At 40.1% G+C, this 26,632-nt stretch overlaps 1 protein-coding gene across 4 annotated transcripts in view; it reads right to left on the bottom strand.

Annotated features, from left to right (window-relative positions):
• The window catches only part of LOC127578216 (ataxin-7-like protein 1), a 204,053-nt gene that overhangs the window by 137,916 nt on the left and 39,505 nt on the right, over positions 1 to 26,632 (bottom strand). For 2 of the 4 annotated variants that reach the window (XM_052029948.1, XM_052029949.1), the window contains exon 3: positions 10,646 to 10,750. The exons of the other annotated variants lie outside the window; for them this stretch is intronic. In XM_052029948.1, the coding sequence (XP_051885908.1) occupies positions 10,646 to 10,750 (105 nt within the window). The remainder of the gene's footprint in view (positions 1 to 10,645; positions 10,751 to 26,632) is intronic. 4 annotated transcript variants of the gene reach the window in all.

Genomic DNA, 26,632 nt, shown 5'->3' with positions numbered 1-26,632 from the left:
TTAAATGAAGACAAGGACTTTAAATAGGAGGGGTCTGTTCACTATCTCAGTGACCATCAATCCACATACTGGCTGGTTGTCAAAAATTCAAAGTGAACCTCATTCATCTTTGGAAAGGGTTAAAGAACACAGATGATGTTAAAGAGAAACACATTATTTCAAAATAAAAAAAAAGTTAGTAAAAGGGCATCTGGCCTACTATTGACTCCCTTTGAGTTCTATCCAATGTAATGTTACTCAGCCAAACAGGATTCTTTCTATTACTGGTATTCATATGGTCCAAACACAACTGAGTCATGGAATACCAAGTGTCTGGAACTCCTGCTGTGCAGTGGCAGCCTCTCAGATGTTCTTCTGCACAAGTGCTTAACTCCTTTTCCTGATCGAATATCTGGTCATAAACAGGAACATGCAAATGGCTCAAGTGGTTATTTTAATTTTCCATGTTCTTAACGGGCTCCAAGCTACTTAGACATTCCAGAATCACCAGTTTGATAAATAATGTTACCTGCCTATAAAAGTTTTTGAACAACTCCAAAGGAGCAATGAAAGTATTTAATAACTACCTAAGTGGTCATCTAACTCTAATAAAATAAGATTATATGTCCACATGTGCTAACATTTCAAGATGATTCATCTCGTAATACTCTTACCTCCTAGGTCAAAAGGTTATGTGCTTGAACCTCACTTTGAGTGTATGACCTACCTAAATTGCCACTTGAAGATAATACTGAAATGGTAATGCATTACTTGTTTGTGATACTCCTGGGAGATATTAAACCAATGATTTGCATTTCAATGTAGAAGAAAATCAAAGATCCAAGTTCACAAAAAGACGTGCAAACATGGAAGCTGGAGTAGGTCATTCAGCCATCAAGCATGCTCTGCCATTCAATATGACAAAAGGTGACCCTCCGCCTCAAATTCATATTCACACTCTCTCCCTACACCCCTTGATGACTTTTGTGACTCGAAGTTTCTCTCTTGAATATATTCAGCACTTGGCTTCCATAGCCTTCTGTGGTGGAGAATTTCATAGTTTCTTTGAGTGAAGAAATCTCTCCTTACCTCAATGCAACCAAGGAAAACATCCTCCCTGCAGCCACCCTGTTGAACCATGTCCAATTTTGTATCTTTCAATGAGATCTCCTCTTATTCTTCTAAGCTCTAGTGGCAACAAGCCAACCCAATCTCTCCACATGTGGTAGTACCACCACCAATCAATCTGGTGAGCCTTCAGTGGCAAATACATTCTTCCCTGGGTAAGAAGACCTAAACTGCACATCATACTTCAGGTATGGTCTCACCAAGGCCCTATATAATTGTAGCAAGATATCCTCTCACAATGAATGCTAATATACTACCTGCTTTCAGTGAGTAGGGCATAAAGACACTTAGATCCCTTTTTACATCACATTGCCAATCAAATCACCATTTTAAGTAAATTCTTGCCTTTCAATTTTTTCCTACTGAAGTGAATAACTTCACATTTACCCAGGTTATATTGCATCTGCCATGTATTTGCCCAGTGAGTCAACTTGTCTAAATTTCCTTGAAACCTCTTTGCATCCTTATCACAACTCACAATCCCACGCGAGTTCTCAGGCAGCAAAAGATGCCTGCAGCCCCACAGCAGCTGGCAAATCCTTCCCTCTGGTCTCCAAAACACCCGTTCATACATATAGGCTGTACATAAGTCAGGCTTTCATAATCTGGGGAGGATCTGTACTGGTACTTTGATTGGGGTTTTCTCCATAAGGCTATCCCTTGACAAAGGGATATTATTTGCCATTTTTATAAGGAAAGCAGGTTGACAATGACTAGGAATCTAATAGATATTTTTTCATTATTTCATATTATCTTCCAACTTAGGAGGCAATTCACTCATGTTGGCTGTTGGAGATTCCCATCAGTCTCATTCCCCCAGTTATTTCCCTGCAACTTATTCTCTCTCACATGCTCATCACTGCCCCCCCACCCTGATTTTCATGACACTCACCTACACTAGGGGAAATTTATAGTAGCCAATAAACCTACCAACCAGCACTTCTTTGGTTTGTGGGAAGACACTGAAGCACCAGAGGGTGGGAAAACATGCAGTTGCAGAGAGAATGTGCAAACTCCACACAGATAGCGCCCGTGGTCAGGATCCAACCTGGGTCGCTGGAGCTGTACAGTTGCAGAACTATCTGTGGTCCCACTATGCCACACACAGATACATTTCCATTACTGCTAGTTCCCAAGATCAGTGATATCTGTGACAGTGACCAACTAGAATGAAGGTGATTGAATTTTTGAAAGGGGATCTTTTGAATGGTGAGATGGCTGAGAGTTCTGTCAATGAGACACGAGAGAATGGATAATAGGAAGTATTGTCAAAATAATTTCTATGTATTTCCTATGATACCAAAGTGACAATGCTTAAATCCAACTAGAATTGTTGCAAGTCATCTGATTCAACTCTCTGAAACAGGCTTTCACATGGGAGATTTTAATAAAACTGTGCCAGGTTACTAACCTTATATATAATCAAGAAATATTTTGTAAATGCATGTGAAAAACAAATTATATTCTAAAAATAGATGCTGGGATACTGATTCCCTGGGCTGGAAAGTCACAGCCTCTAAGTTACTTGAAAAGGTGTAAATAACATACAAACTTTGCAAATTATCATCCATTCAAAAATATTTATAAAAACATGTCAGATAAAATGTAGAAATAAGCATCAAATATACACCACAAGGTTATTCTGGGATGAAAAATGGAACTCAATAACACAAGGAAACAAGTTGTATTGCAATTTTCAGGATCTAAATCTGTCTTTATTTTAATTATAAAAAAATCATATTGTACAGTGGCACCTAGAAGTTTTGCAACAATATTAATTTGCACACTCTAATGAAACATTCTGTTGAACTTGATTTAACAAATCCAGCTCTGAAAGATCTCACAAGCACACTCGTACAGACTTAAAGAAACGTGTTGAAAAACATTATTAAATTCCATCAATATGCTTATTTTATGCTTATTTTCTAACACAAATAATTCCATCTACCTGCACTTTTTCAACTAAATACAGAAATATAAGTAGATAAATGTTATATACACTTAATAAATTATCCACTGAGAGAATTAAGACTGGAACTACAAAAGTCTTTCATTAAACCAATGCTTATCTCATGTGTAAAAATTAATGAATGATATGGTTAAATTAAATAATCAATTCTTTTTGGGCAATAATATCTACAATGGAAACTTCAAAAAAAAAATCAACAGGATCAATGCTATGCTTCCAAACAGAAAAGCTAAACTGGCTACTAACAAGTTTGAAATCTCAATCATTATTCTGGTATCCTGCAAGATCCTACCTGTACTAAAAGCAATATTTAAGCCTTAGATGGACTTGGCCTCACTGAGCATGGTAATGGAAGCCAAGTCATTTGATGCAGATTGAGCAATACAGGTATTACATTTGAGAAGAACATGAGAGAAGCAAGAGTCAACCATTCGCCCCTTGCACCTACTCCACCTTTCAGTAAGGCCATGCACCACTTTTCCACACTGGCAAAGAGAAATTCTTCTATATGTCTGTTTCAACCCAACCTGATTAATTTCTCCTCACATATCTCCTAATCCCATGAATCAACTTGGTAAACCTTTGTTACAGTCCTATGCCAAGCCTTTCTTTCCTCTGGAAGGGAGGCCAAACCTGCATGTAAAACCCCCTACATCAGCTCACACTTCCTATATAACTGCAGTAAAACATCCTTCTTCTTGTTCTCAATCTTCTGCCAATAAAAAAAACATTTTTCTTCCTAACTGCTTGCTGTACCTGCAAGTTAACTTTCAGTGATTCATGTACAAAAATACTCAAGTCCTTCTTGTGTAATGGGAAAGGGACAAAAACGCTTGTCCTCCTTGTGTAAAGGGAAAGGGTAGTCAACACTTTTCAATATCTAATCATTTGAAAATATTCTGCCTTTCTATTTTTTCTACCCAAGTAGATAAACTCATATCTTCTACACTGTATTCCATATGGCAGTGTGAACCCTCTCTCCATCTTCCTCATGAACCACATTGCCACCCAGCTTTATAATATCAGCAAACTTGAATATATTACACTGGATTGCCTCATTCAAATCATTTAGAATATACTGTCAACAGCTGAGGCCCTGGCACCAATTCCTTTTGAACCTCACTGGCCAGAGTCTTCCAATCTGAAAATGACCTGTTTGTTCCTACTCACCATTTTCTGTCCATTCCCAGTCTTCAATCCATGCCAATAAATTATTACCAATGCTACCATTTTGTTTCATCTTGTATGGCATCTTATCAAAAGTCTTCTGAAAGTCAAACTACACCACATCCACTGGTTCTCCCTTATCTATTCTGCCAGTCACAGACTCAAAAATCTAACAGATTTTTAAAAAACTATTTCCCATGCATAAATCCACATTGATCCTATCCAATCCTATTCCTTTTTTACATGCCCTGCTATCAACTTGGTTAATAACAAATTCTAGTATTCTCCTCCAGACTACCAACTGATCAGGCTAACTGGTCTAGGTGCTCATTTTCTCTCCCTCCTTTTTTAAAATAGTAAAGTTACATTTGTTACCTTTCAATCTATGGAAGATGTTCCAAAGTCTGTGGAATTTTGGAAAATGACACCGAGTGCACTATCTCCATACCCACCCCCTTCAAAAGCTTGGGATAAGATCATCACATCAAGGGGATTTATCAGCTTTCAGACCCATTCATTTCACCATTTTTTTTTTACCTCTGGGCTAATTTCTTTAAGGTCCTCATTCATCTAGTTCAAGGCTGTTTTCTGCATTGCATATTTCTTTAACTTCTCTGCCATTTCCTTATTTCCCAATATAATTTCTCCAGTTAGGGACCCACCTTAACTTTTGCCAATCCCTCCCTTTTTATTTATCTGTAGAAGTTCTAACAATCTGCTTTTTACCTTTCCTGCAGAATTACTCTCTTATTCTACATTCCTTTTCCTTACCAATTTCTTATTCCTTACCAATTTCTTATTCCTTCCTCTGTTAGAATCTGAAGCTTCCCAGTCCTCAATCTTACTGCTTGTTTTGGCAACATGATAAGCCATTTGCTTTGATCTAATACTACCTTTCTCTTGTTAGCCATGGCTGGGCAACTCTTGCTGTTATGTTATTTTGCCTTGAAGGTTTACATATTTGCTGTAAACCATATATTAATTTGGTAAATGCGAGCCATTGGTCATTTACCTTCATACCTGTTAATGTAGTTTTCCAATATGTACACCAAAGTCAACTCACACCTCTTACCTTTGTAATTTTAGATTTTAGATCCATGCTTCAGACTGAAGTACATCACTTGTAACCTTTATATAAAGTTCTATCATATTACGACCACTCTTCCTTACAGATCCCTTAACTACGAGATTATTAATTATCCATTTTCCATGACACAATTCTAGATGTAAAATAGCCCATTTCCTCATTGATATAGAAAGGCATCTCTCAAGTGCACCGTAAATTTATATTCCACTCTACTGCTGCTAATTTTGTTTGACCCATATAAACATACAATCTAGGAGCAGGTGTAGGCCACTCAGCCCCTCAAAGCTGCTCTGTCATTTAATAAAATCATTGCTTATCTGACTGTAACCTCAATCTGTATATTCCCGTTTACATGTGGTAATGTTTCACCCTTTCAAGTAACTGCCTGTGTCTACCTTAAAAATATTCAAAGATTCTGCTTCCATCACCCATTGAGCACTATTCCAAAGACTCATGACCCTCTGTCAGGAAAAAAATTGACCTCACCTCTGTCTTTAAACAGTGATCCCTGGTTCTAGATTCTTCCACAAGAGGAAGCATCCTATCCACATTCCCTCTCTAAACTCCACCAGCTATTAGCCTAGTCTATCAAACCTTTCCTCACAAGACAATTCCAGGTATAATCTAATAAACCTTTTCTGAACTGCTTGCACTATCCTTTATAAAATGAGACCCATAGTGTACACAGTACTCCAGATGTCTCCTCACCTGTATAACTTCTGTACTACTGTATTAAATTCCCCCAGCAATAAATAACATTGTTAGCTTTCCTAATTACCTGCTGTATCTACATACCAGCCTTTTACAAATTATATACTATGACATCCAGATTCCTCTGTATCTTAGATCTCTGCAATCCCACACCATTTAGATGATAGGCTTCTTTTTCATTTTTCCTACCAAAATGGACAACTTCATACTTTCCCCCCATTATACTCCACTTGCCAGGTCGCCCCCTTATGTCCTCTTCACAACTTCCTTTCCTACCACCTGTACGTAGATTGAAGCTCCGCCTGATTATTGTATTCCCCTCACTACATGCATCTTTAACTTCCTGATCTATGTTATGCTTTACATTACCATTACTGTTTGGGGGCCAATAAACAACTCCCACCAGTGCTTGCTGCTCTTTGTGTTTTTCTCAGCTCTACCCAAAGTGATTCTATTTCTTGATTTTGCAGCCTAGGTTACTTCCCCTACAACCTTTACCCCTATTGTCATGGCTATTGGTCTTCCATTTCTATTTAGACTATCTTTTGTAAAAGGTTAAGTAGAATACTTAATTCCCAGTCTTGATCACTTTGCATCCACATCTGTAAGGGCTATTAGTTCAAAGCATTTACTTTCTATTTGTGCCATTAATTCGTCCATTGTCTCATGGATGCTGTTGATGCAAGGGAATTAACGGTAAGTGGGGGGATATTAAGTGGAGCAATTGAGAGGCCTTGGTCCGTTTGCCCATCGATCCCTTAAAAGGTAGCATGACAGATAGATGAGGTGACTTAAAAGGCAAAAGGGGATGCGTTCCTTTATTAGCCAAGGCACAGAATACAAGGGCAGAGAGGTTATGCCGGAACTGTATACAAAATTAATTAGGCCACAGCATCACTATTGTTTACAGTTGTGGTCACCATATTACAGGAAAGACTGCAGAGGTTGTAGAGGAGATTTGCAAGATGTTGTCATGACTGTAAAATTATAACTGACGGAAGACTGGATAAGCTGGATTTGTTTCATTTAGAACGGAGGATACTGAGGAGAGACCTAACTGAGGGGTCTAAGTAGAGTGAATAGGAAATATCTCTCCCTCTTTCTGCTGTAGGATCAAAAACCAGGGAGCAGAGATTTAAAATAACAGAATGTGCGATTAGTGGGGAGATGAGGAAAGCTTTTTTCACCTGTGAGGTTTGGAATTCGCTGCAGAGTTAAAAATCCCAAAGTATTGAACAGTCCTGACCTGCAAGTCTGTGGACCTAGTGATGGAAGGTTATGATTAGGTTGTGTATAATTTCTCAACTGGCTTTGGAAGCCTCCAATGTTCGTAAATTCTCAATGATTCTATGATTCAAAAGGAGCAAAAGAAGAGATTTGAGAACACAGAACAAAGAAATAATACCCTAGATTTCACAGCTGTACCAATACCAATCTATCATTATTCCTGCTATTACACTGTAAAACTGACAACAATTTGGGGATTTCTGTGAACGCAAAGATTAACATAAAAATCGTCAAGTTACTGTCAGTGATTCAGCTCTCTTCCACAGCCTGCATTGAGATGAAGGTTTTTTCATTGGAATTCAGAGTCATTAAATGAATTGGTGAAAACTTGAGTTTTCACAACTCATGTCATTACAAAATACTCTGAAACTGTCATACATCATTGCCTTTGAGGTCTTTGTAAGTTTTTAATAATTAGTCAAACTATAATCACAGCTCAAAAAATTCTCCAGTGCTAAAAAGTAATTCTGAATGTGGACTGCAATTTCCTTAGGACAATATTGCAAAATCATAATGGATTTTGAAGTTTTGTTTTCATAATATATCAGCCTCTACCTTAGTTATGTGTACATTCCAATCTTAATCTAGTGCTCTATAAAATGTTTAAAATATTACCAAAATAACTGTATTACAGCAAAATTCAGGACTTTGGTCCAGACCATAAAATGTTATTAATACCCCATCGCACTTTTAACTCACCTTATGTTTATAAGTTACTTACTAATATAATAAATTTTCTGGTGAACCCAGTGAGTTTCAAGGAAGTGCAGGAAATAGGGCCTAGTGAGTTTAAAGGGAGCAGAGGGAACAGGGCCCCAAAGTGTTTAAAGCAGCGCAAGGAACAGGGCTCAGCGAGTTTAAAGAGAGCATAGGCAACAGCCTGGTGAATTTAAAGGGGGTGCAGGAAACATTTTTTTTGTGAGTTTAAAGGGAGCACAGAAACATCACCTGGATTTCTGAATAATTCAGAGTTTTACTGTAAACCTTTTCTGGTTTCCTGTGATTGGTCGCTCAGTCAGCCTGATGACAACCCAGCTGCTAGATGACAGGATTCCTGCTTTGAGTTGATGCCTAACAGCAACATTAAGGGGAAGTCTACACTGCAGAGATTCTGATCACGTGTGTGCAAATGGAACTCAGCTCAGCCTACAGAACCTCCATTCCCAGGCTATTGGTACCCAAAGTCAAATATATGGAATGACATAATACCTTTAAACAAAGGAGTAGTCCATGCAATTCAGAGCCCTTTCCATGATTCAGAAAGACCACAGCTGGTCCTCTACCACTTCCACGTTCCTATACAATTCCCATGTTCCTCAATTCTCTTTGTACCCAAAAAATCTATTATCCATCCTTGAATATACTCAATAACTGAACTTACTTAGCCCTCTCAAGGAGTAAATTCCAAAGATTCACAACCCTCTTAGTCTCATCTTGATCCAAAATCAACAATCCTTTATCCTGAGACAATGCCCCATAGTCTGGACCCTTCAACAAGAGGAATACGCTTCTTGGTGTCTACCTTGTCAATCTCTCTCAAACGTTTATAGGTTTCAATGAAATCACCCCCCTCCTCTAAAATCTAGTGAATATTGGCCAATCCTACTAACTACCCTGACAGGACAATGCCTTTGTTAGTGTAGATGGGAAAAAAGGTCAGCATGGATGTGGTGGGCTGAAGGGCCTGTTTCTGTGTTGTAAGACTCGATTCCAAGAATGAATCTGGTCGATCTACACTGCACTACTTCCTTTCTTTGCTATAGAGACCAGAACTACACAGAGTATTCCAGGAATCATCACCACAGTCTCATACAAATGAAGCAAGTCTTCCTCAACCTCATACTGTATAAATTTCCAGTGAAGAATTGCACTCTCTGATTGTTCCACATACAACTAATGCAGATCCCTTGGATTGAAAAGCCTCCTTCTATGCATTAACAATTCTATACTCCAAACCCTGTGCAACTCAGGATATCATAACATTTACCTTCCCAACTACATGTTAAATCTGAGTTATGCAAATACGTTGTTTGATCAGTCTGAAATTTCAATCTTTTGAATGAGCATCAAAGTAAATATGAAGCAAATCATCAGTTTGCAAGACTAGCTGATGTCATCCAAATAAAATACAGTGCACAGATAATCCAAATGTTGTTCAACTGGTAGCTTGTTAAATGATATAACTGGATGAGAAACATTTTTGTGCAATATTCAAGGACCTCAATTTACTTAAGCAGCAAATGGCCAAATTAACTTTTTTCCCCCACAATCAAGATCCAAACATCTATAAGTTTCTAACAAAAAGTAACTAAGCATGCCTGATTTTGAACTAATGGATATGACTCATTTACACAACTTTGAGGGAGGGAAGGAAAGAAAAAAAACATGGTCCTAATAAAATTTCATTTGAGGAAATTTTGGGAAATATGTGGGATCAATCTTTGAAGATCAGTGATTTATCATTCTCCAGTACACGAAGGAACTTTTGTTTGTTCCATGATCTCAGCAACTTTCCATTTGAAGTAATGTACTGAGGAACTGTTATGAATTCATCTCAATTTTCCTATTGGGGCGAATAGCCAAAAATTGTCTGGTTGACAAGTGAGACCTCTAGTGGCCATAGTAATTAACCCAGAAAACAGTTGGTCATGGTGCCAAAACCAAACATTGGATCAGTTTAATCGTTCAGTAATAAACATTCAAGTGCACCAAAAAACCTACTAGAACAACAAGGACTTGATAACATCAAAAAGGAACAAACCACCTTGAAAACATGCTGCAATTCTCAATATGTCCATTTACTCACCTGTTATTTAACAAAAATAACAGGTGAGTAATGCATTTATTTATTCAAAGCACTGGCTATACATGAAGACACTGCCAATAGATCAAGCTCCCAGTAAAAATATGCAGGATATGTTGTTTGCTATACAATTCCAATCAGGTAAACATTGTCCATTGTTTATACTACACCTATAAATGGGTAATGTTTTCTTTCACATTTTCTCATTTATAGTAACCCTAAATATATATAAATGACTAAGTACTTGCTTTTTGGACAAAAAACTAATTCATTCAATCTTCTTTGTTACAAAACTTCAATCATTTGGCCTGACTGGGATCAAATCAGAAGTTTTCATTACTTTCCTCCTCTTCACAGATGCAGTACAAGCAAGAAAGTGAGGAAAGGTATTAATTCAAAAAGACCCAAAACTCAACTCAGCTCATCATACACATGATGTCTTGATTAGGCTGTGAACTTCCAGCAAGATGTACCTCTGCAAAGATCATTTGCATAGAACTATTCTGTAGCTTACCGCAGTGCCCATTGAAAGCTTGTGGCTTGACTACCTGGTTGCAGTGACTGCACACAACTAGGTAAAATTCATCATGAGCTGGACAGTGGCCAAACAAGTGCATATCTGTAACAGAAAGAATCTGTGTCATTGTGCTGCAGAGTTGTACATTCCAAAAATACTGAGCATGCACAGTGGAAGACACATTCAAATGGCCTTCTGATCCAAAATGTTTTTTGCAGAACTTTCAGTGTCTAATATGTACAATGGTAACCAAAGTTATTGTGGAACCACGTTTGACAGATTAAAAGATAGCTGTGAGTTGTCAGAGGAGATGAAGCACCAAAATATAATAAATGATGACCTTGCAATTACCATAGCTGAAATAGAGCTATTCCCACAGGCAGCAGAAGTATTTGACAGTGTTGGCATCCATAACACACTATCCTCTTATCTATTCTTCTTCCTATCATTGCAGACAACTTTTGCTTCATTACTATTATAATATTTTTTCTATAACCATATATCTTTCTATTTCTGATAATATGATAGGAAGTATGAAAGCCACCCACGTGCAAAAAAGAAAATGGCCTTATTACAACAAGGAGAGAAAATTTTACTTGTGTTTTCTATCAGCAACTATTATGTGTATTGTAATTTGTTTCTTTCCAAAGGAGACAGGTTACTTGGGAATGTGAAGTGCCTCAAAGAAAGACTTGTAACTGTAGAAGTAAAAGTAAACATTGTAAATGTTTTTGTTTTACAAATAGTGGATGGGATGGCACTTTGGGTTGGCACACATATCCTACCAGCTGAAACTGAGACCTAAAAGACAAATGTAACTGGAATTGATTTAATCAGTCTAAATCAAGTTCTCCAAGTACATCCTGAAGCGTAAAATTGCCTTCAACTAAGTGAACCTCCAATTTTTCCATCCCAACACCATCACCACAAAGAAGAAAAATCTAAATTTTTAAGTTTCATGTGTTGGGGTCAAATTAATAAAAACTACATCAAGCCTAATTTCAACCTTAAGCTGACTTTTACACTCATCATCCTTTCCATTGTCTCCATGATTTCCATCATTGCTACAAGATTTTCAAATTGTCTCCCTGCCGGCTTGCAGTCATCAACGTTCCGAAAAATGTGTCAAATTCTGCCACAAAAGTCCCGTCCTACATTTGGTCCACTCACCTCTCTATTAACTTAAGGGTTTTCTAACCTCCAATGCATTAATTTTGCTCTCATTATTAAACTCTTCCACTGTGTTGCCCACTCTTCGATGCAATCTTCTCCAGACCTTTATCTATAAGTCCTTTCCTCAGACCTGTCCGCTATCCACGCCCCTCTCTCCCTTCTAGCCACAACTAATGGCACAATTCCTTTGTGTTATGCTTTGGACATCCTTGGGTTAAACCCACTGCAGAACAGCTCACAATTATAATACAGAAAATGCTTAGCAGAAGGCAAAAATCAAAGGATGTATGATAAATCAAAGATGGAAAAAGGATTTGAAGAGATAAGACAAAGCTTAATAACAAAAAAAAGGATTTAAAGGAGGGTCAGAGGAGGTCAGGGAATTGACTAGTTAAAGGAGTTTAGTGCAGGGAGTTCCAGATTTTGAAACCAAGAAGAGATAGGATCTAAGTGGCTGGAGTCAGAAGAACAGATTTTAGAGGTGAGGGTTTGGTGGGGAGATGGGCGGTGCAGAACAGAGAAAAACAACAATTCAAATTCAGAAGGATCATACGGACAAGAGAAATGCTAATCTTTTTAAAAAAAAAGCCCAAATTTTTACCAGTGTGTCCAGTTCACTTTTTGTTTCAGCTTACATCCACTTGTAATATTCCTGGGAATGAACTTAAGAGTAAAAGTTGTAAAGCCATAATGGACTCAATCTTAGTACAGATAGTGTTAAGCAAGGCTGCATCAACCCCCAACACCTTTCTCAATCTTTCTTGCTGCAGTGCAGTGTCACACCTCCAGCAAGCTTCCTGCTGCAATGAAGCTATCTACAAGACAAACGGACAACTGGTCAACCCACAATGCCCCTCCAGACCCTAGGGTACCCAACTTTAGTCTTCGAGCTACAATACACATACGCACATGTTTGGAGGTTATGCTCCAATTCACAGTCCATTCATTCACTGAAACATCCAAGAGGGTGGCTTTTACACTAAACATTCACAAAGCTATGGTCCTCTACCAATCTGTCCCTCTGACAATAACAGCCTACCATGAGACCCCAATAAACCATGGACCACTTCCCATAACCTGATGGCCACCTGTCAATTAAGGCAGACATCAATCATGACATTCACCATTGACTTCACTTTGCCAACACAATCTTGGCAAACTAAGGAAAAGTGTGTTTGAAGATCAAAACCACAAACCTGGCATAAAGCTCATGCTCCAACAGGCACAGTGACCACTGGCCTCCTCTATGTTTCTGAGATGTGGACTACCTACAGCATCCATCTCAAAACAACAAAGAGATACCACCAATGCTCTCTGCAAACTCCTCCAAATTCTCATATAAGTACGAGAGGACATGGCTTTAGGGTGAGAGGGGAAAGGTTTAGGGGGAACATCAGAGTGAACTTCTTCACTCAAAGAGTGGTGGGAGTGTGGAATGGGCTGCCATCTGATGTGGTAAATGCGGGCTCACTCTTAACTTTTAAGAGTAAATTGGATAGATACATGGATGAGAGAGGTCTGGAGGGGTATGGGCTGGGGGCAGGTAAATGGGACTAGCCGAATAATTTCGGCACAGACTAGAAGGGCTGAATGGCCTGTTTTCTGTGCTGTAGTTTTTCTATGGTTCTATTAGCAGTTTAAGCAAACCAATGTCAATGCCACCTCCTAGACTAAAACCCCCAATTACAGTTGGTATAGGACCCAATCTTTGTGAATGTCTAGTTCAGTAATTTCACATACCCAACACCAGTCTCCAAAAACAGACACACTATTCCAAGCTCTGTCCCAGCAAGAAATTAACAGGTGAACTGATGAAAAGATTCAAGGACGAGCCCAAAATCCTCTCTGAAAGAGTGCAATGCCCCATTACATCATGGGAATCCAAGGCTCTTGACCACTCAAAATGGAGGAGGAGTTTTCAGGATGACACTGAGAAACTCGGGTTCATTCACTGGAAGTACACAGACCCCACACATTAATGGCAGAAGGACCACACCACTTTCTACTTGCCCTCCCCTCAACCTTGTGACGGGGTTTGTGAATCCCATAATGGACTTCACAACCACCTCAGGATCTACAGAACTGGAGTAAAAGCAAGTCATCCTCAATCCCGAGGGCCGACATAGTGAAAGATTTAAAAGTCGAAGGTTCGCCTTCAAGTTTTCTTTCCAGCGACGAGAGAGCGGAGATTGCCGGAAAATAACGAGGTTTTTTTTTTCTCTTTCTAGCGTTCGGGACAGCGGCGAGTGACTGCGCAGGCGCGTGACGTCACCCGGAAGCGCGCGGGCGATTTAAAAAGCAGACGAGCATATCTAGCGGGCAGCGTCGGAGCGGGCAGCTGAGTGTGAGGGAGCAGAGTGGGTTGGGCTTTGGCTCAACGGGCTTCGGCGAGAGCGGGTAAGAGGCGAGATTATAGAGAGGGGTGAGTTATTAGTTTAGTTTAGTGTTGAGCTCAGTGATATTCAGCAGTATGCATCTGGGATTAGTATTGTGTTTGGAGTGTCAGATGTGGGGCCCCTGGGAGACGACCAGACTCCCTGATAACTACATCTGCGCAAAGTGCACCGAGATGCGGCTCCTCAAGGAACGGATTGAGAGTCTGGAGCAGCAGCTGGATGACCTTCGGTTGGTTAGGGAGAGCGAGCAGGAGATAGACAGGAGTTATAAAGATTATGTAGACAGCACCTCAGTGGCAGTCCCCCTCAAAAACCGATATCTCATTTTAGATTCGGTTGGAGAGGATGACTTCATAGAGGAAGACCTCAGCAGCCAGGACCTTGGCACCGTGTCTGATACTGTGGTCCAGCAGAGGAAGAGACATGCAGTGGTCCAGCAGAGGAAGAGACATGCAGTGGTTATTGGGGATTCGATAGTAAGGGGTACGGATAGCAGATTCTGCGATAGCGATAATGAGTCTCGGATGGTGTGTTGCCTCCCTGGTGCCAGGGTACGGGATATCACAGACCGTGTCGAGAATATTCTGAGGGGGGAGGGTGAGCAGCCAGAAATCTTGGTACATGTAGGTACCAATGATGTAGGTAGGAAAAGAGAAGAGGTCCTGAAGGAGGAATACAAGGCATTAGGGAGAAGGTTGAAAAGTAGGACCTCAAGGGTAGTAATCTCAGGACTACTACCCGTGTCGCGTATCAATGACAGGAAGAATAGAAAGCTCTGGCAGTTAAATGCGTGGCTGAGTGACTGGTGCAAGGGGCAGGGCTTCAGATTCTTGGATACCTGGGACCTTTTTTGGGGGAGGCAAGACCTATTTGCTAAGGATGGGTTGCATCTAAACTCCAAAGGGTCCAATATCCTGGCGGGAATGTTTAATTTAGTTGTAGGGGAGGGTTTAAACTGATCTGGCAGGGGGATGGTAACCAGGATGCTAGGTTACAAGATGCTAAGGTGAGGGAGAAAGTGTATAGAAACGAATCCATTGAGGATGGCAAGAATGACAGGCAGGTGATAAGTCAGGATAATTTACTGAATAATAGAAGTACAACAAATCCGGATGTTAGGATACAGAATGTTAGGATCGGGGATGAGGATGTTCGGATACCGAATGTTAGGATAGGGGATGAGGTCTACACGAACATGTCTAAGATAGTAGGTAGCGAAGATAGTAAGAAGGATGGACAGGTAGAAAGTCAGGATAATCTGCTGATCAATAGAGGTACAATAAAATCAATAGCAGATACCAGTCTAAACATACTATATTTAAATGCACGTAGCATCAGGAATAAAGTAGATGACCTAGTGGCACAACTACAGGTTAATAAATATGACATCGTTGCAATCACTGAGTCGTGGCTTCATGATGGATGTGATTGGGAACTGAATGTCAAGGGGTATACAGTATATAGGAAGGATAGGAGGGTAGGCAGAGGGGGAGGTGTGGCCATGATGGTTAGTAGCGATATAAAATCAATAGAAAGGAAGGACATTGGGTCAGAGGAGGTGGAATCCTTATGGGTGGAGCTGAGAAATAGCAAGGGTAAAAGAACAATAATAGCAGTCATATATAGGCCCCCGAACAGCAGTCAGGAAGTGGACCATAAGTTGCAGATTGAGATAGAAAAAGCATGTCAGAGTGACAATGTGAAGATAATTATGGGGGATTTTAACATGAAGGTGGACTGGGAAATGCAGCAAGGCGGTAGTACTCAGGAGAGTGAGTTTGTGGAATGTCTAAGGGATGTTTTTCTGGAGCAACTTATTGAGGAGCCCACCAGGGGATCGGCTGTTTTGGATTGGGTGCTGTGTAGTGAACCCGAGGTGATTAGGGAACTAAAGGTAAAGGAACCACTGGGAACAAGTGATCACAATATGATTGAGTTTAGTTTCAAGTTTGAGAAGGAGAAGCTGATAACTGGTGTATCGATATTTCAGTGGAATAAGGGAAATTACAAAGGTATGAGAGATGAGTTGGCCCAAATTGATTGGAGGAGTAAGTTAGCTGGAGGGACGGCAGAGGAAAAATGGAAGAAATTTCTACAGGAAATAAGGACAATGCAGGACAGATATATTCCAAGAAAAAAGAAGGTTTTGAATGGAAAAAAGGCACAGATGTGGATAACGAGGGAGGTGAAGGATAAAATAAAAGCAAAAGGGGCGGCGTACAAAGTAGCAAAAATTAGTGGGAAAACAGAAGATTGGAACGATTTTAAAAATCTGCAGAGAGAAACTAAGAAGGTCATTAGGAAAGCAAAGATGAGTTACGAAAGGAAGCTGGCGGACAACATTCGGAAGGATTCTAAGAGTTTTTTTAAATACATAAGGAATAAAAGAGAGACACGGGTTGACATAGGACCAATTGATAACGGTGCAGGAGGTATTATAATGGATGATAGTGAGATGGCAAGGGAATTGAATGAATATTTTGCATCGGTCTTCACCGTGGAGGACATAAGCAATGTGCCCATTAGTCAGGAGTCTCACGAATTGGAGCTGAGTTCAATTGAGATTAATAGGGAGAAGGTGCTTGGAAAACTAAAGGGGCTTAAGGCTGATAAGTCTCCCGGACCGGATGAGGTGCATCCCCGGGTTCTGAAGGAGGTGGCTGTGGAGATAGCGGAGGCGTTGGCGATTATTTTTCAGGAATCGATAGATTCTGGCATGGTTCCGGAGGACTGGAGGGTAGCGAATGTAGTTCCGTTATATAAGAAAGGTGGGAGGCAGCACAAAGGCAATTACAGACCTATTAGTCTGACGTCAGTGGTGGGAAAATTATTGGAGTCTATCCTCAAGGAGGAGGTTACCGAATACCTAGAGGCGCAAGGCAAGATAGGACCTAGTCAACATGGTTTTGTGAAGGGGAGGTCCTGTCTGACCAACCTATTGGAGTTTTTTGAAGAAATCACAGGTAGGGTGGATAAGGGAGAGGCGGTAGATGTTGTGTATTTAGACTTTCAAAAGGCCTTTGATAAGGTGCCTCACAAGAGACTGATTAATAAGATGAGAGGTCATGGAATTATGGGCAGGGTAGCAAAATGGGTGGAGAATTGGCTGGTTGGCAGGAAGCAAAGGGTGGAAATAAAAGGATCTCGTTCTGGTTGGTTACCGGTTACTAGTGGTGTGCCGCAAGGGTCGGTGTTGGGGCCTCTCCTTTTTACCTTGTACATCAATGATTTGGATGATGGAATAAATGGTTGTGTGGCTAAGTTTGCGGATGACACCAAGATAAGTGGAGGAGTAGGGAGCATAGAGGAAATAGAAAGAATGCAGAGGGACCTAGACAGTTTAGGAGAATGGGCAAGAAAATGGCAGATGAGATTCAATGTTGAGAAATGTGCAGTTGTACACTTTGGAAGTAGAAATAAGCGGGTAGATTATTATCTAGAAGGAGAGAAGATTGATAGTGCGGTAGTACAAAGGGACTTGGGGGTACTTATACAAGATACCTTAAAAGTTAACCACCAGGTTGGATCGGTGGTTAAGAAAGCGAATGCTATGTTGGCATTCATCTCGAGAGGTATAGTGTATAAAAGTAAGGAAGTGTTGATGAGGCTCTACGGGGCGCTAGTGAGGCCTCATTTGGAATACTGTGCGCAGTTTTGGGCCCCGCATCTTAGGAAGGATGTGCTGACGTTGGAGAGGGTTCAGAGGAGATTTACGAGAATGATTCCAGGAATGAAAGGGCTTAAGTACGATGAGCGTTTGTCGGCTCTTGGACTGTACTCGCTGGAGTACAGAAGGATGAGAGGGGACCTCGTAGCGACATTTAAAATGTTGACAGGTAAGGATAGAGTAGATGTGGCTAGGCTGTTTCCCTTGGTGGGCGTGTCCAGGACCAGAGGGCACAATCTTAGAATTAGAGGGTACAGTTTCAAGACAGAGATGAGGAGAAGTTTCTTTACCCAGAGGGTGGTGAAATTGTGGAACTCCTTGCCACGCACAGCAGTGGAGGCCAGATCAGTGGGGGTGTTCAAGGAGGAGATAGACAGATATCTAAATAGTCAGGGTATCAAGGGATATGGGGATAAGGCTGGCAAATGGGATTAGAATAGTTTTTTTTTCTCTCTCTTTTTTTCCCACCCCATTTCTTTTTCCCTTTTCCTTGGAGCAGACTCGATGGGCCGAATGGCCTGCTTCTGCTCCCTTATCTTGTGATCTTGTGATCTTGTGAAAGAAATAATAGTAGCAGAAATAGTAGTAGTAGTAGTAGTAGCAGCACAGTAAAGCTATAAATGAAAGACTCTGTTGTACTTGGCTGTGGTGTTTGACACGAACACTAAAATTCCAGAATAGGAGAGTCTCAAACAGCATAGTATTGATATTCCTGTATGAATGGGAGGCTAAAAAGCAGCATGCTTAGAACTCTGGGAGATTGGAATTTTTCAAAGGCCTGAAGCCCAGATTCTATTAAGCACAAGACTTTCTTCCCTTATGCTGCTGCAGGCAAACATTAAAATCAACAAGGATGATGTCTTATGCCACCATCAGCCAACACTCCACACTTCCCATCCTCCAGCCACAAAATACAGTTTAACTTTAAAAAAAGGCCTTTAATCAAAAGTCGATGACCAAAATCTAAGGGTCAGACACATTTGTGGGAAGCTCGAAAATTATATTTATGAAATCAGTTTATCGTAAATCTCAATCTTCGGTGATCTTCAATGAAGAGGAACTGAATTCAATCAACATACCAGCAGCAGTGTTATCTATGATATGCAGTATTGCATTTGATTCCACGCAAAATATCTTAGGCAATACATGGGTAATGAGATTTACCATTTCAAAAGCAATCAAAAACCACTGATTTAATTAAAAAATACCCACACCGGTTACTTTTCCACAAATTCATTAAGGAATAAAAACAAACTAATGCTCTTAACAGTGGAGAAATATAGTTGGGTATTTACACCTGTTATGATTTTAAATATGATTCACAACTGTAACAATCATAAACGACTTCAGAACAACTCATGATGTAGCCTTGTCTACATTGGAGAAACCAAATGGAGATTGGTAAAGTGCATTCAGAAACCTGTCCATTTAGCCTGCAGGCAGGACCCCAAGCTTCCAGATGCCCATTACTTACATTCTCCACCCCACTCTGACCCCTCTGTCTTCAGCCTCCTGCACTGTACCAACTAAGCTTAACATTAGATTCAAGGAATAACATCTCTGGGCACATTACAGCCTTCCAGACTCAACAATAAGTTCAATTTCAAGTCATTATCATTTCAAGCTACTGCATTTCAAATCTGCAGCAATCGTTTTTTTGTAATTTCAGGCAATTATTCTGTTTTTCTCATTAATACTTACTTCGGACCAACCTTTTATTATTTGCTACTTCCCTGCGCCATTTCCCTATCTATCAGTTAATTTCTCCTGCCTTCCACCCCAGCACAGACCTTTCCTTCTCCTCCCCACTGCCTTTTCTCTGCATTGTTTTACTTATAACATTTCCAGGTCCAATGAAAGCACATTAACCTGAACAATTCACTCTGTTTCTCTCCATAGATCCTGCCTGGCCTTATAAATTTTGTGTTTGTTTTCAGTTTTGCTTTTATTAATTCAAGGGATGCGGGCTTCAGAGTCTAAGACAGCATTTAAATGCCCATCCCTAATTGCCCTTGAGAAGATGATGGTGAGCTGCCTTCTTGAACCGCTGCAGTCCTTGAGGTGTGGGTATACATTCAACGCTGTTAGGGAGGGAGCTCCAGGATTTTGACCCACCAACAGTGAACGAACGACAATATATTTCCAAGTCAGGATGGTGTGTGGCATGAGAGCAACTTCTAGGTGGTGGTGTTCCCATGCTTTTGCTGTCCTTGTACCTTCTAGCTAGGAGAAGCTGTGGGTTTGGAAGGTGCTCTCTAAGAAATCTTTCCATAATCTATGGTATTTTGTTTTTCAATAATGAAGAAGGTGTTGCTGCACCAAAGGGGTGCAGAAAATCAATTGAAGTGGCTTGCTTACAGTCCTCTGAAAGCAATAGAAACTTCATTTTTTTTATTATGTAACTAATCCCATGCTTAGGCTGACAGCACCTATAATTATTTTTCAATTGCACTCTGGTAAGCATGGAGTATTCCTGATACACGCTGTATCCCAAATGCTGATGCTAAATTTCATGCATTTGGGTTGTGTCATTTATCCCTACATCACTTAAAAGTCTAAAATGATATAGAGTTTTGATTCCTGAATGTCAAACTTGTCTCATAGGTTGTAACTGTTCCTCCAGTTGAAAAATAAACGCAATGCTTGTGGCCCTGCATGTATCACCGACATTTCTGCATCAGTTTCCAACAGCAAAGTTCAAATTACTTAAAAGAGGGAGAACAGCACTGAAAATGTCAGAAAAATAGCAACGGCCAGCAGAGGGATGAGTCACACTGTCATTGCAATTTCTACTGTAAAGACTCCATAAGAGAAATTATGCTTTTTTTGCCCACATAAAAAGTTATATGCATTTAATGGCTCAAAGGAGATTTTCTTAAAAATAAACAAATCTGATCTCTGATATATTGACGCTAAAAAGATCTGGAACACACTGTCAGATAATCTACAGTAATAATTTGTGTCTCTAACATAATGAAACACCTCTAAAGTTGCTCAACCGGAGCAAAGTTTGACTAAATTGTTACTGAACCTTACAAAGAAATATTCAGTAAGATGACAAAATATTTGACAAAAAAAGAATATAAGGAACATCTTAAAAAGAAGAGCAAAAGATGGAGGGCCAGGTACCTTTAAAGAAATCACTCTAGGGCTTCAGAACAAGACAGCGAATGGTGAAGCAACTAATATTAGGAATATGGAAAAGATTAGAAAGTACTGCAAAGAGCTAAAAACTGCTGGGGTTAGAAAATTTTGGGAAAACATTTCAGAGACATTGGGGAAGAGGAAATTGAGAGAATCAGAAACAGGATGAGGCCATGGTCATGAGAACAAGAATGAGGATTTTACAGCTGAGTCTTCGTTAGAGCAGGAACAAATGTGGACCAACAAACAAGGCAAGAAGCAAGATACAGGCAGTGGAATTTTGGATGAGCACAGCTTTCTACAGGGTGGAAGGTGGCAGGCTAGTCAGGAGACCATTACGACAGTCATAGACTCATAGAAAATCAAAGAGAGAGACAGCATGGAAGCAGACCCTTCACACCAACCATCGTACCCATTTTCACACTAATCCCACCTTAACCCATTTTATTTTCCCCACATTCCCATCAACTCCCCCAAGATTCTACCACTTATTTACATACAAGGGGTAAATGACCAATTAAGCAACCAGCCATTGAGTTTCTTGGAATGTGGGAGGAAAATCGAGTACCCAGAGGAACCCATGTGGTCACAGAGGAAACGTGCAAGCTCTGCACAGGCAGCACCAGAGGTCAGAATTGAAGCCAGATCATTGGAGCTGTGAGGTAGCAACTCTACTTGCTGTGACACTGCGTCATCATTCGGAGATAACAAAAGGCATGAATAATAGCTTCAGCAGCAAAGAAGATGAGGTATGACCAGAGCTCAGTGATGTTAAGGAGATGCAAACAGCTTTCTTTAGCAATGGAGTGTGTATGTAGACAAACTCAACTACGACAACTGCACCAACAAGGTTAAGAAATGTCTGGCTTAGCTTCAGACAACATCCTACAGTAAGACTGGTAACCAGGGAATGGAGCTGATCAAGGAAAATGCAGTGGCTTCAATCTTCACCACATTTACTTGCAGGCAATTTTTGCTCCTCTCATACACATCAGACAGGTAGTGCAGAGTGTCTTCAGCACACATGCATATTCTGATGTTGTGTATTCAAATGATGTTGTCAAGAGGTAGCATATGGGAAGGGCCCAAAGTTGGACAGATCCTTCACAAAATTCCAGGAAATAACTGTGTGGAAGTGTGAAAAGAAATATATTTGCAATGTGTGGAAAAGCTTGGCAATTTATGGTCCATATTCTTTATATATTATATAGTATTCAGCCAAGAGTGTACAAATAAGCGCAGCCAGTATACTTTTATACACATCCTACACCTAGGGCACAGAAAATTCTAGACTGGATGGCAAAATGCCGCAATACTTCATTAAGAAAGGCAATTAGTAAAGTATAGACTGAAGGGAAAATGGTGTTTGATTAAGATGTATTGGAATGCACCTAGCAATGCAGACAAGGGAGAATCAGAGGATGCAGTATATCAGGATTTTCAAAAGAAATCTGATAAGTAACCACATATACAATTGCTACATAAAATAAGTCTTCACAAGGTAAGAATAATAGTATGGATAGAGGATTGGTCGAAGGACAGAAAACAAGGTAGGAGTAAATGGTTCATTTTCAGGTTGGCATACGTTACCAAGGATCAGCAATCGATGCTCAGCAACTCACAATTTATATTAATTAGTTTAAATAAAGACACAGGAACATATTCAAGTTTGTAGATGACCTAAAATTGGGTGGAAACGTGAACTGTGCAGAGGATGATGGAAAGACCCTGGGAAGGGCTACAAAGGTTAAGCGAATGGTGAAGAAGGTGGGAAATGGAGTACAATGTGGAAAAACGTGAGATAACTCACTTTAGTACAAAGAACAAGAAAAATAATTAAAGCAGTTAGAAACTTGAGATACTGTATCTACTTGTGCTCATTTATGAGACACAGAAATAAACATGCACATATAACAAGCAGTATAGCCTTCTTTGCAAAGGGGTTAGAGATGAAAATTAAGGAAGTCTTGCTGAGATTGCGCAGGATTTCAGTATGACAAGGTTTAGAGGTTAGTATGTTGTTTTGTTCCTATACCTTAAAATGGATATATCCTCCCCAGGTTGTGAAGACCCGACTTATGGGCACCCCATACAAACAAACGAGAGCTTAGGAGCCTGGTGGGATAGATTTGCTGGCTGCTGCATGTATCTTCTGTCAGGTGGGAACAGATCATTTCCATCTGCCTTCTCTCCCCAGCCCTGCCCTTCAAGCTGCAACAATCAGGGACTGGGTCAGACCAAGCAGAACTGGGAGCATTAAGCAGACTTGCTCACTCACCGAGTCACTGTGGTCTGCTGGCAGCCATTGGTCCCGCACCTGCTCACTCTCCCATCACAGCTGTTTCTGTGATCCTCTCCCACACACTGCTTTTGCTCACTTCCAACCTACAAACAGTTCAGGTTACAAACACTTCTCAGAAATGGAACCCTGTCGTAACCTGGGGACTGCCTGTACTTCTTTGTAGTTTACATACAGGTATTGTCTTAAGATAAGGGGTTAGCATTAGATGAAATGAGGGGAATTTTTTTTTAAATTCCGAATACTCACGATGTGTTATCCGAGTATTCTTTATTCAGATAATACATCAGAGGTAGTAAATCCCAAATTCTGTAATTTAAATGACGGATGCTCAGTATGTTAAGTAGCAATGTTTTGATATCTTGTTCAACATAATCTGCAGAAATTATTAAAATGACAAAAATTTATGTACTGTGACACTTTTACTCTGTACTGTTATTGTTTTTACCTGTACTACCTCAATGCACTCTGTACTAACTCAATGTAACTGCACTGTGTAATGAATTGACCTGTACGATCGGTATGAGAGACAAGTTTTTCACTGTACCTCGGTACAAGTGACAATAATAAACCAATACCAATATTTTTGAAATCCCTAAAATATTGTGCTGTCTCGAAGAAGGAACTAAGTTTTTAAATGGTGTATCAATAAATAACTAACAGCTTCTGTTGTCCTAAGAAAAATGTACTTTCTACGTGTAGCGTTTTATTCATTCAACTGATTATTTCAAAATTCAACTTTTGTTTATTTTGTAAGTTTTTGATATTTCAACAGCTACCTTAATCTCATGTTCACGTTTCAATCTTTATTTCACACTCTGTACAGTTAATGGGATTGGTTGTTTCCCCAGTAGATGACATCGATGTTGTTGGACCCAGGGATTCCATGCAACCCTCTTCCAACAACTAGCATCAAGAGAGGAAAAACCCATGTGAGATAGTGCAAGATCTTCTAGGTCAGTGATGGGTGCTAGTGCTTCCCTATCAACTGCAAAGTCCTGGCCATAGATTTGCATATTGGTTCATCGGAACACAAGAAAGTAGGAGCAGAAGTAGGCCGCTCAGCTCCTCAGTCCTGCCCAACTATTCAAATATGATCATGGCACTGTGCTGTAGATCTCATCTCTACTCTGCCAGTTCCCTGTGGCCCTCAATTCCCTGATCTTTCAAAAATTTATCTGCTTCCTCTTTTAATACCCCTAATTATAGAGCCTCCATAACCCTCCAGGGTGGAGAATTCCAGAGATTCACCAGGCTCTGAGGGAAGTAGTTCCTACACACCTCACTTTTAAATGACCACCTGTTAATCTTGTACTCAAGTCCCATTCCACTAATGAAAACGGTTCAAATGATTAGCCCATTTGAATCAACAGCCAATCCTCTTCCTCTTATATATAAATGAAACCCTGATGCAGGGTTTCAACCAGAAATATCAACAAATTCCTCCCCTCACTTCCCACCCCACACACATTCTGCTCGACCTGTTGCTCCAGATTCCAGGATCTGCAGTCTCGTGTCTTTAAATGGTGGTTACGTTTTTTTTATAAACTGTTTTAAGTGAAGTACTTCTTGATATGTTTGAAACCCACAGTTGAGGTGGATCCCTCAATTAAAGAGTTCATTGGTCACTTGATCTGGGCCTCACTAAAGACATTACATCAACGAATTACACTTTGAACACTGAATTGGAGTTTTCCAGCGCAATTTGATGAATAAGCTGAAGGTGATTTTAATTTAGGGTTTCTGGTACAATATTTACTTTAGTACTACCATTATGGGCACATCTCACTTTCTTACTGGTAAACATATTTTGCACTTCAAACAGTGTATAAAGGGCTTGCTACAGCAACTGCAAACTTTTTTCCCCCAGTCATTTTCATTGCCCGCACATAATATGCACCACTTTTGGCAATGTTTGAGAAGAAAGAGTAGTCAGTGATATACAGACAATTTATTGTAAATTAAGCAACTAGAAGGTACATTTTCTGTGGTTCTTAATACAAAAAAAGTTCTTTGTTTTTAAACATACATGATAAATACACACCTTCAAGTTCATTGTCATAAGATCAATGCAATGTTTCTCTGCCTTCATTCAATCTTTGTATCAGTTTTCACTTTCAATGCTATGATTAATGCGCTCTGTAAGTTGCTTTACAGACCCCAGGCACCGAAACAGCAATAGGTTGGCAAGTAGCAAGACTGAACAAGATAAATCACAATTACAGAACCAGCAGAGTACTGATACCTTTTCCACAAATTCCCACAATTGAATTTTGTCCAAGCTATACAATTTTTCATATCAAAACCACTGCCATTTACTCAAAGAAATGTATTTCCAGCAAAGGAGGAACTTATTTGGCCCAGTTTAGTTGTGCCACTGTTTGAAAGAGCTAATTATTTAGAATCATACAACATAGAAATGGGTCCCTCAGCCCACATATCTACACCAATCCCATTTGCCTGCATGAGATCTGTATCTTTCTACGCCTTGCCTACTTAAGGGTCTGTCTAAATGCCTCTTAAACATAGCGACTGTATCTGATTCCACCACTTCCTCTGGCAATATTCCAGATAGCAACCACTTTCTGTGCAAAAATAAATTACCCCTCAGATCCCCTTTTAAACTCCTTCCTCTCACCTTAAATCTATGTCCTCTTGTTTTCAACACCCCTACCATGAGAAAAAAAACATTTTGACCATCTGCCCTGTGCCTCATAATCATGTATACTTCTATCAGGTCACCCCTCAGACTCCTTTGCTCCAGGGAAAACAAACCCAGCATATCCAATCTCTCCCCATACGTAGTTCTCCAATTCAGGCAACATCCTGGTAAAACGCCACTGCACTCTTTCTCCACCTCAACTAAAACAATCCTTCCTATAGTGTGGTGACCAGAACTGCACACAATACTCCAAGTGAAGCCTAACCATTAAACCAGCCAACATAATCAAGGACCCCTCCCTCCCCAGTCATTCTCTCTTCTCCCCTCTCCTGTCAGGCAAGAGACACAAAAGCCTGAGAGCACGCACCACCAGGCTCAAGGACACCTTGTATCCTGCTGTTATCAGATTCTCGTACGCTAAACAATGAACACTTGATCTCCCAATCTACCTTGTTGTGACTCTTACATTTTATTTGTCTACCTGCACTGCAGTTTCTCTGTAACTGTAACACTATATTCTGCATTCTGTTTTCTTTTTTACTACCTTGATGTACTTATATCTGGAATGATCTGTCTGATGGCATGCAAGCAAAAGCTTTTCAAATGTATTTCGGTAGATGTAACAATAATAAACCAATACCAA

Source organism: Pristis pectinata, chromosome 15 (genome assembly GCF_009764475.1).
Source record: "Pristis pectinata isolate sPriPec2 chromosome 15, sPriPec2.1.pri, whole genome shotgun sequence".
Taxonomy (NCBI): domain Eukaryota; kingdom Metazoa; phylum Chordata; class Chondrichthyes; order Rhinopristiformes; family Pristidae; genus Pristis; species Pristis pectinata.
This window is presented reverse-complemented; position numbering and strand designations above follow the sequence as displayed.